The 10,532-nt window shown below is 35.5% G+C and overlaps 1 protein-coding gene across 1 annotated transcript; it reads left to right on the top strand.

Annotated features, from left to right (window-relative positions):
- Positions 1-3,753: 3,753 nt before the first annotated feature.
- On the top strand, positions 3,754-6,302 carry LOC112273021 (putative glucan endo-1,3-beta-glucosidase A6). The gene is made up of 2 exons (XM_024501333.3): positions 3,754-4,334; positions 4,780-6,302. The coding sequence occupies exons 1-2, from the start codon at positions 4,232-4,234 to the stop codon at positions 5,814-5,816; spliced, it is 1,140 nt and encodes a 379-aa protein (XP_024357101.1). The 5' UTR covers positions 3,754-4,231; the 3' UTR covers positions 5,817-6,302.
- The last annotated feature ends 4,230 nt before the right edge of the window (positions 6,303-10,532 follow it).

Raw genomic sequence — 10,532 nt, 5'->3', positions numbered from 1 at the left:
ATTTGAATTGAAAAGAGAATGAAAGAAACAACAACCAAATTCTACTTGACTTGAAAAAATAAATCATTATGGAAACAAACTTATGCCTCTTTTAGTATTTTGGCCTCGTTGCTAAAGCATTTAGATGAATCTGGCCTTTACGTGTTTTAACAATACATTTTAAAGAATCATTTTGTTTTTTTTATAAATATGCTTTTGGAATTTTTAATATTTAATATTTAACATCCTTTTTTAAACCATATCAAAACTAATTAATAAGAATCTTATTATTGTAATCATTGTTGCAAATAATTTTTTCAAATTTGCAGCACAAATAGCAACTAAGTAGGATGCTTTTTGCAAAGACTTAAATTTTATTTTTGTTCGTTTTTTTAATTATATTTTCTAAATATGGCTATAAATACTTCCAAAAATAAGATAAGATTATACAAAAATGATAAATTTCTTTTTGTTAAAGATACAACTAAAAAAGAATATCTATAGATTGAAGTGTATTTATAAACTATACTTAAGTGATTGCTTTAGAATATCAAGAATGATGTAATCTTAAGAAGAGTACAACTTATTATAAAAGTCTTAGAAATTTCAATCTTCTTCTATTCAACCTCTAGCATAGTAATCTTTAATTCTTTTGTAATTGTAAAGATAAGACATCTTATATTAGCATAAGCATAATACTTTAATAACTGAGATTATTAATATATTAGATGTTTGTCCAAAGAATATTTAAAAACTTGTAAAAATCTACAATAGTTGCAAATATATTTTCACATCTATTAAGTGTAGCATTTATAGTTTTATTTTGTTCTATCTCAAGAACATACAACAATAACAAACTTATAAATCAAATTATAAAGATATTCTATAATTTCTATTATCAATTGAAAATTTCAACACAAAAAAATTAATTTATTTATTCTAAAAAAAGATCAATGTTAAAAAATTAATAATATAAAAGTAGATAATTTTCAATTTTTAAAGAATAGAATAATTCATTGACTTCTTAAATAAAACAAGTATAATAAGTTATAGGTTGCTTCTAACAAACTTTTAAAAAGTAAGAAATTTATGGAATAAGTTTTAGTAGCCACATGGCTTATTTATAAAGTCTAAATATCTAATTTGCATCAAAAAAACTTTCTTGAAGCTTCTGAAAAAAGAAATAACAAATATTTTTTTTATCTATGGAGAAAGAATTAAGAATTCTTTGTCCATAGATAGAATTTCTTATGAAATTTTAGTTAGAACATAAGAAATTCATAAGAAATTTAATCAACACACATAGAGAACATAGGCCAATAAACTGTGTTCTTTTTTCTTTTTTTTCTTTTTTTTTTTTTTTTTTTTCTCTTTTTATCTCCTCTGGTTTCTATTCATGTATTTACTTATATAATTGATACACATCTACATCATACCTTTATGCATCCACACACATATAACCTTGTTGGTTTACTCGGAAATTCATAACTATAGACCATAACTTTAATATTTTAACTTTTTAATCTTTTGGAATTTGTTGGTGAATTTTATGATACGGAATCTTCTGAAACGGTTGAAAAGTTATGTATACACGACATTACAATTGAAGCAATACTAAAATCACACAATTTAAAATCTAATTTAAAAAATGATACTTTAGTGGAAATTTAACTAAAGGCATATAAATATTGTTGCTTTCATATGTGGCTGTGTGAAAAAAATATATAAATATATAAAGTCGCAATGTAATATTTCTAATGTAATATACTACATAATTTAGAACATCAAACTCACATCACACATGAAACCTAACATTTCAGTAAACACATTAGATTAAACAAATTAATTGTCAAGAAATGAACATAAGCCACATGAAAGAATATTGCTATTTGTGGACATAGTCTGACAAAGCCACGAAATAATTTGATTGCCCATGCAGCAAAATTCGGCGCTGTGTGAAAAGGATTTCGAACACTGTCCGCTTGGACTTGAGGAGGCGGCTGAGTAGGTATAACATCATCCATCTATCATATCATCCAACACATTCATCCTTTCTTCATGTGGCTGTTGACCAAGCTTGGGTGTAATATTTGAATTACTGGCCCACATATTCGACCAGAAAAGAAAAAGGCAAGCATTAAAATTAAAAAAAGAAAAAAGAAAAAGAAAAGAAAGGCTGAGTGCCAATTACCAAGAGTAAGTGGAGTGGAGAGATGGGGGTTACTGGCAGACTGGGTCATGGATGGCCTTCAAACACTCAAGCTAATATTAAACTTTTGGATGAATGTATGATTGTATGGATGACAAATACCTGGGGATGGTGGTGGTGGTGGAGCCTCTAAATGAGAGGTAATTGATGCAAGTTCCAAAGAGGAAAGCATGGTGAGGTTTGGTGAATTAGGCTGCTCCTCTCACTCCATTAAAGATGAATGTTGTTCATGTAATGGCTTTCCAAATTGAAGAGCTCTGTTTGTTGTCCAATCCACTCCTTTCTCCTCTCCCTCACTGAGAATAAATGCCAGTCTCTAGTTGCTAACAAAGTTCTTTGGAGGGCTGCAGTGGCCACTGTATGTTAGATGCAATCTGTCTATTGGTTACAAAGGCCAACATATAACTGGCTCCATAGGCTAAGCAGGAAAAGCAACAAGATGGTGACTACCTTCTATAATTTTCTTAACCACCACTTAGGCCTTCAATGCAGAATAAAATGGAACAGCACACACATACACACACACACATGTGTATGTATATATATATATATATATATATATATATGAATCAAGGGATGCAATTTAAAAGAAGTGCATGAAGAAGGAATACTTAATAACCCACCAATTGATTATATCAATATTCTTATTCAATGACATGGGCATCACATGACCATACAAGGAGCTTAGTGGAATGACAAAGGGATCATTCCTAGCAGCTCATGCCACCATCCTCCCAGAATTGGAACCAATACCCCCATCCAAAGTGAATTCTGCACATAAAATCATGAAGTTTGACTGGTTACATGAGTTACTTGCAATGGAGGAGGACAGGAATTCAAGTGGTGATAGAAGACACGAGCATCTTGAGCTTATCTAGAAGGAGACTTTTCAACACTAGAAAACCCAGTTCCAAGCAGTAGTTTTGACCATTCAACAGAGATGATACTCCATGCCTGCTAGGGACAAATTTACTGAAGAATGTAATTTTAGGGGGGGGGGATGTTGCTAAGTCTGGCTCCAACTGTTCATGGGATATCTGGTGGAATTTACACACTAAATGCTCATTAGTGTGGGAATTGGATTGCTTTGAGAGTGAAGAAAGGTGAGACTCAGCAGGATAATAACTCCATGCTTTGGCATGCTTGGTAGCAATCAGTCCTTGAGCTCAGAGGGGCTTGGATTTTCAATGTGTTGACATCATCAAGTCTGTCTTATCAAGCCTGGGGATTAGAAGCTTCATTGATTGAGGGGGGAGTGAGTGATTGAGAGAGAAAAGAGTGCATTATTTCAGTTGAAGGCTCGTTTTGTTTTTGTTTCTGTCTTGTTTATTGACTTGGATTTGTATCGGGTACTGCCGGGGTTTCTGTGAAGGTGAGAATTCTGGAGCTGTGGCGGCAATCATGCTGTTCCCTCCATCGCTGAAGTGAAAAAGATGAGCTACGTTTACAATGCGCGATAGTGGGCCCAATAGGTCTTCACTCTCGTCGACGGAATCTTGTGGATCATTTCCGGTGCTTCAGCTCCATTACAAAACCAAAGTGGCTGCCTAGAGCTCAAAGGGAACTGGTGAGGCAAGTCTTTCAGCTGCTGTGGGTCCAATCGCTGACGCTCAGTGGTAGTTATAGTTTTTTCCATTCGTCAAGAGTGCACCTCATTGTTGTTGCATCTTCGGTGGGCTGCTCGCTGAGATACTTCCGTGTTTGTCCGTAGCTCAGAGTTGATAAGCAACTTGCATTCGCTTTTCTAAAAAACTTCATCGTTTGCACTGAAGGGAGTTCGCAATCACAGTTTCGAATTCAATGTGGAAACTGTAGTAAATTGCAAGTTCGGGTCGCTACAGTTCCTAACATTGCCAACACCGCTCGAGTCCGTGGGTTGATTGGGAGCCTTGTGCAAGGGGCAGCGTAGCACATAGCTCAGAATATCGTCTGGTGCTGCTGCTGCATGAATTAGGTGCAAGGGTTCAATCAAGCTGCAAGTATTGGAGGAGCATCCTCTGACGTTTTTCTTGTAAATTTCGGAGGTTCTCAAAAGCACGGAAGATGAAGCTGATATCTCTGCTGATGTTTCTGACTTTGCTTGCATGCGAATGCAATGCGCACCGCGAGCGTCCTCCTCCTGTCACTCCGTCGCCGCCAGCTTCAGGTAGTATATCTATCCTTGGCTCTCATCTAGTTCTTCATGCACATGATCGATTCCATCCGAGAACTAGTTGCACAACTACAAGCTGTATTGGACTTTGTAGAATGGCATGGCAGCTACCGCGTGAATACCCACTAAAATCCATACCTAGAAAGCTTGAATGCAATAGTGCTGAATGCATAGAGAATCGTCACTAGATCCCCATCTTTCCATGACATTCACGACACGCATGCGATGAAATTCACTTGCACATGCACACATGCTCTCGAAAGCAGATGAACTCTCGACTCAAAGTGCCTTCTTTGGATGACAAACCTCTCGGCGAAGAGTGCACAAACACGGCAGCAGTCCCCACCACGAAATTCAGTATTTGTTGAGAAGACATACTGGGGGTTGGTGATTACTGATGCTTGAGTTTTCTACTTACAACTTGCCTCCACAAATGCAGGTGATGGATACGCACCTCAGTCTCGCACGATAGGCATCAATTACGGCACCCTGGGCGACAACCTCCCAACCCCCTCCGCAGCAGTCGCAGCAATCAAGTCCATGAAAATAGGTCGTGTCAAGATCTTCAATCCCAATGCAGGCATCCTAGCTGCTCTAGCAAACAGCGGCCTCGAAGCGGTGGTCGCCATTCCTAATGACCAGATCGGAGGAATTGGCACGAACGCTGCCATGGCCGAAGCTTGGATAGCCCAGAACGTTGGCGCCTACTACCCTGCCACGAACATCGTCACCATACTCGTCGGAAATGAAGTCTTCTCGGACGGATCACTTCCCTGGACACAGCTCGTCCCCGCGATGCAAAATCTCCACAACTCTCTGTCTGCACGAGGATGGTCTGATAAGATTAAGGTCTCCACCGCGGTCGCAGCTGACGTCCTGTCCAGTTCCTACCCTCCATCGACGGGCTCATTCCGCCCAGACATCGCTGTGCCCGTCATTCTTCCTTTGCTCAAATTCCTCTCCACAACACGATCATACTTCTTCGTGAACTTGTATCCCTTTCTGTCCTACGCCTCCAGTGGGGGGTTAATCAGCTTAAACTATGCTCAATTCGGGTCCAATGCAGACACAGTTATGGATGGCACGTTCACATACACCAACCTGTTAGATGCACAGTTGGATGCGATAATCTATGCCACTGAAAAACTGGGGTTTGGTGACGTGCGCGTCGCGGTTGGAGAGACCGGGTGGCCGACCAATGCCGACTCAACGCAGGCCGGCGCTAGCATCCAAAATGCGGCCAACTACAATCGGAGGCTCGTGAGGAAAATACTGGCCACTAGCAATTTCGGTACCCCCAAGCGTCCTGATGTATTCATTCCCACGTTCATTTTCGCGCTGTTTAACGAGAATCAGAAGCCCGGGCCAGAGTCGGAGCGAAACTGGGGGCTCCTGTACCCGAGCTTGAGGCCAGTGTATGACATCGACCTAACAGGGCAGATGGTTGACAGCCAGTACGCCCCCATTGCGCCATAGCTCCGAATCGATGTCGAGTTTTTTCTGCAAGCGGCATGGAAATTTATGAGAACCCCGTGTCAAGCATGCGGCATTGGAAACCCACACGCTCCTCGCAGGATCTGTCCCGCTATTGCTTCTCCTCCCACCTGGTGAAGTTTCTATCGCCAAGTGGTTGCTTGCGTGGCCCAGGGATGCGCCCTACGCGCAGCGCCCCCCTTCTCGAAGAACAAAGGCGGGGCATCCAGAAGAATTCCCTTGCATCCTCTTCAAACTTGCTTCCGTTCAGTTTCTTTCCGCTTCGTGTAGGATCCAGGTCGAACAATCTCTAGCTCCAGTTAGGCAGTCAAGGGTCCTGATCCCAACCAGCAGCTGGTTGTGCAATGCTAACTCGAGCCGTCCCATATGGGGAGCTTCCTGAGCACCAGTCCAACACAGTCCTCTCCCGCTTTTGCTTTTGCCTCATACGGCAATTCAGGAGAAATCAAACTGTGGTGATTCAACATACCTCATTGTGTCCGTTCCATGGATGATCGACATAACCCCTTTAAGCATTCCGATCACCCTCGATGTGTGCAGCCCTTGTAGTCATAAACCAATTGTAGATTCTCATGGTCACTCGGTGGGTGTGGTACATACAACTCAACATAACATATACCTCCGCTTCTATTCCTACACACTCTGAGCATCTTCCACCCACATAACATTCCTCTACAATTACAGGCCTTCGGCACGTAAAGAGGACTGGCAGTTGTCCGATTCCGATGTCTCTCGGGAGGTGGAAGAAAGGCTTTGCTGAGACTTCACCGTTCCTGTGGCTCTGCCTTCTGATGTTACCCATTGATAGCGTCGGTAGCTATGCAGGCGGTGCAACGACCTCCCAGAAGACGCTGTGGACAAAATCATGCTGATGAAGAAGTGCGGCAGATTAACCCCCGCGTCTGGAAAACCCACGCGGAGACAAGAGTGGCTTAAAATGAGGCACAAGCCGAACAGCACAACCCCCCGACCTTGGAATCTCCGAAGAGCAGCAAGAAAAGAAGAAGAAGAAGAAGCCTTCATCAATTGTTCATAAACTAGGTGGAAGTTGCAGAAACTTGTGCTCTTCGTAGGGAAATGCTGTTTCTAAGACTTCACATTATTTCTTACTTTGGAATACTTATTATGATTTTTCTTTACAGGAGGAACAGTGTACCTATAACACACTTAAAATTGTAAGATCAAGGATCATGTAGAAAAGAAAACTTGATTTTAAAAATCTTTTAACATATTAAACAATTGAAATCATCTTATATGCCTTTGCACATAATCAATATAACATTTATATAGTATTTAAAATTCAAATTATATGACGATTTGCAAAAATAGCATTAGACCAAAGAAGCAAAATAACAACAAAAATTCCAAATGATAAATACAATAAAAAATTAATTAATTCTAGGTGGTAAAATTAGAAATATGATAGAAAATTTGATTTAATATCTAGTAGTGGATTTCAAGTTATACTTTAATTCTTAATTCTTAGTTATGTCATTGGAATCAAAATGTTATCATATAAATTTGTCAATATTATTTAAGAAAAAAAATTAATTAGCATATAAATATCTATTCTAATATTTATTATTTTATGGATTTTTTTTTAAAGATTTATCCATAAGAAAATTATATATATATATATATATATATATATATATATGACTTTATATAATTAAATATAAGTTATTGATTGTAAAATTAAAATCTTATTTCAATCATATTGAATAATGTTAAAAATAAATAAATATTTTTAAATATATATTTTAATTTAAAATTTAATATATTTAATTATAATATAATTATAAAGATGGAAAATATAATATAAAAAGAATCATTATTCTTCACTAATTGATATAAAGATTTTATCATCTTAATGTCATGGACATACATATTTACTTTAATAATTATCTATATGATTAAATAGAAGTAGATAAAAGTAAATTAATTTCATAATATCTTCTAAAGAAGCTCCTTAAAAGCTTTATAGACACTGCTTTGATTTTACGCATGTTTATAGTTAATTTGTAGATTAAAAACTTGGTCATCAAGTTAGCCAAATGTCACATATGTTGATAGCTTGTAGAACAAGCTAATTATATCGAGCACATATAGATAACTTGCCTTGCAAGATAAGACATTTGTTTAGCAAAGTCAACACATGTTGGAGGTCCTATAGAACATTATTATGTAGCTCCTAATTAGAGAGTATATAATGAGGAAAGAGTGAAGCCTTCTTCACTCTTGTAAATGTCTTTTAAGTCCTTAGTCTTTTTTCAAGACTTTTTACTCTTCTTGGCTTCAACAATATCTATTCTAGTTCAATATATTCCATCTTTGAGTAACTTTTTAATCTTTTTGAGTGATACAAGAGTGTATTGAGTTTTTTTTCTTTGAGATTCATGTCCTTGACAATTTGATATGAGTGAAAATTTATTATTCTTGTTTTGTTTTAGAAGTAAGTGAATTATTTCACTTATATTGTTATATTTTAAAGGTTTTTCATTGCATTTTTACTCACCTTCTATATCTAGGTACCTAATGCATTTTCAAGCAAGAATACATATAATATGATAATGATTGCCAAAGAAAAAAATGTGTCAAAAAATAAGTTTTTTTTTAACTATAATAGAGATTGTGCAACTAGAATCATATACAACACTTCATAAAGATCTAATTCTATGTTCAAGTCCTTTATCTTTATTTACAAGAAATGTGTGTTTAGAACCTAAAAATAATAAAGTCTTTGCCATATTAGATTCAAAAGCATCAATATGTTTTATAAGTAGAGATTTTGTTAAAAAAAATAAGAGATATTATTAGTCAAGAAAATTAAATATGTACATATAAAAGTTATAAATGTATCTTTGCTATCGTTTGGAGATACTATCCATGAGATTGTTTATTTACATATAGCAATTAATGATCATAATAATATAATAATATCTAATATAATAAAATCTCTCTTTAGTCGAATTCTTTTAGGATTATCATGATATAAAAAATATAATCCTTAAATAGATTAGATTTTTTATAATCTTAATTATTTTTTATAGTTTAATTCAAAATTTTATTAGTCAAGTAAAAATATACAAGTCTAATATATCTAAATCCTTATTGGTAGTTACAAGAACTATAGTGCATACAATAAAAGAAATATCATCTTTTATTATATATGCCATACATATTTTTGATGGTAGAAAGATGTCAAGTAGTATTCCTAGCCAAAATCAAGATTTCTATGACATTTTTGAAAAAAAGAATGCAAATATTTTTCTAGACCATTGACCTTATGATTGTTTAATTGATTTATAAGAAAAATTTCAACTCCATTCAAATCAATCTAAAGCTTATTGCGAAATGAGTAGAATGTACTAAAAGAATGCATTGAGAAGAATTTGTCTAAGAATTTTATACACTATTCAAAATATCTATTAGGAGCTTTTATTTTATTTCTAAAGAAAAATGATAGATTTCTACAAATATACATACATTATAAAGGACTTAATAAGATCTCCATCAAGAATAGATATCTTTTACCTACAATTTTAAGATTTTTGATTAATTTAATTAAGTAAAGATCTATATAAAAATATATCTACAAAAAGCATATAATCTAGTCTGTATAAAAATGGAAATAAATAGATATCACAGACATATACATGTAAGCCAATAATTACATGTATAAATAGGTAGTAGTAAATAAAAGTAGGTAATTCTATAATATTTGCTATAGAAGCTTCCTAAAAGCTTCATAGACACTACTTTGACTTTATAGATGTCTTTAATTGACTTTTTGGATTAGAAACATGGTCAACAAGTTGGCCATGTGCCACACATGTTGTTAGCTTGAAGACCAAGCTAACTATGTGGCCTACACATAGAAAAACTTGTCTTGTAAGTGAAGGCATGTATCCTGTAAAGTCAATACATGTTGGAAGTCCTATAGAACATCATCATGTGGCCTCTAGTTAAATAATATATATAGAAATAAGAGTGAAGCCTTCTTCACTCTTGTCAATTTCTTTCTTGCTTCTAGTCTAATTTCAAGGGTCTCTAGTTGTCTTATCTTTTGGCAATAGCCATTCTAGTTTCTTTTTTAATATACATATTGAGTTATTTCTATTTTGTCATCTTTCTTTGAGAGAAGTTTCACTTGTTTATTTGTCTTTATCAAGTTCTTGTCCTTGACAGATTGACAAGAGTACACTTACAATATCAGAGCTTTGTCTAATCTTGATTATGAATGGATTACTCCTTTCTCTTGATAAGACATAAGTGTATTAGAAGTTTTGGATTACCCTCGTCTAAACTGATATTGTCCTTAGTATTTTCTTTGTTCTCAAGTCCTCTCTTCCATTTGTCTTGAGAGATATTAGACATCATTTTTTCTAAGTGTTATCATGATAGAACTTGGTGAAATGAAGAGTGCAATGGCACAAATGGAAGAGCAATTGAAGGAGTTAATGCTTGCAATGCATCAACTCAATTTACTACCACAAGGAACAACAAGATTGGCAAGAAGTGAAGATATAGAAATGATAGGAGCTACTTCAACATCTGCACCAAATCATGTCCCTTCTTCTATGGTGGAATGCCCTTCCAGTGTTACAGAACCTAGAATTACCCTATCTGAGAAGTTTGATGGCACCAGATCAAAGTTTAGAAGATTTATCAATGAATTACAACTTGTGATTGAACTTC

Source organism: Physcomitrium patens, chromosome 20, assembly GCF_059467195.1.
Source record: "Physcomitrium patens ecotype Gransden chromosome 20, ASM5946719v1, whole genome shotgun sequence".
Classification (NCBI taxonomy): Eukaryota; Viridiplantae; Streptophyta; class Bryopsida; order Funariales; family Funariaceae; genus Physcomitrium; species Physcomitrium patens.
This window is presented reverse-complemented; position numbering and strand designations above follow the sequence as displayed.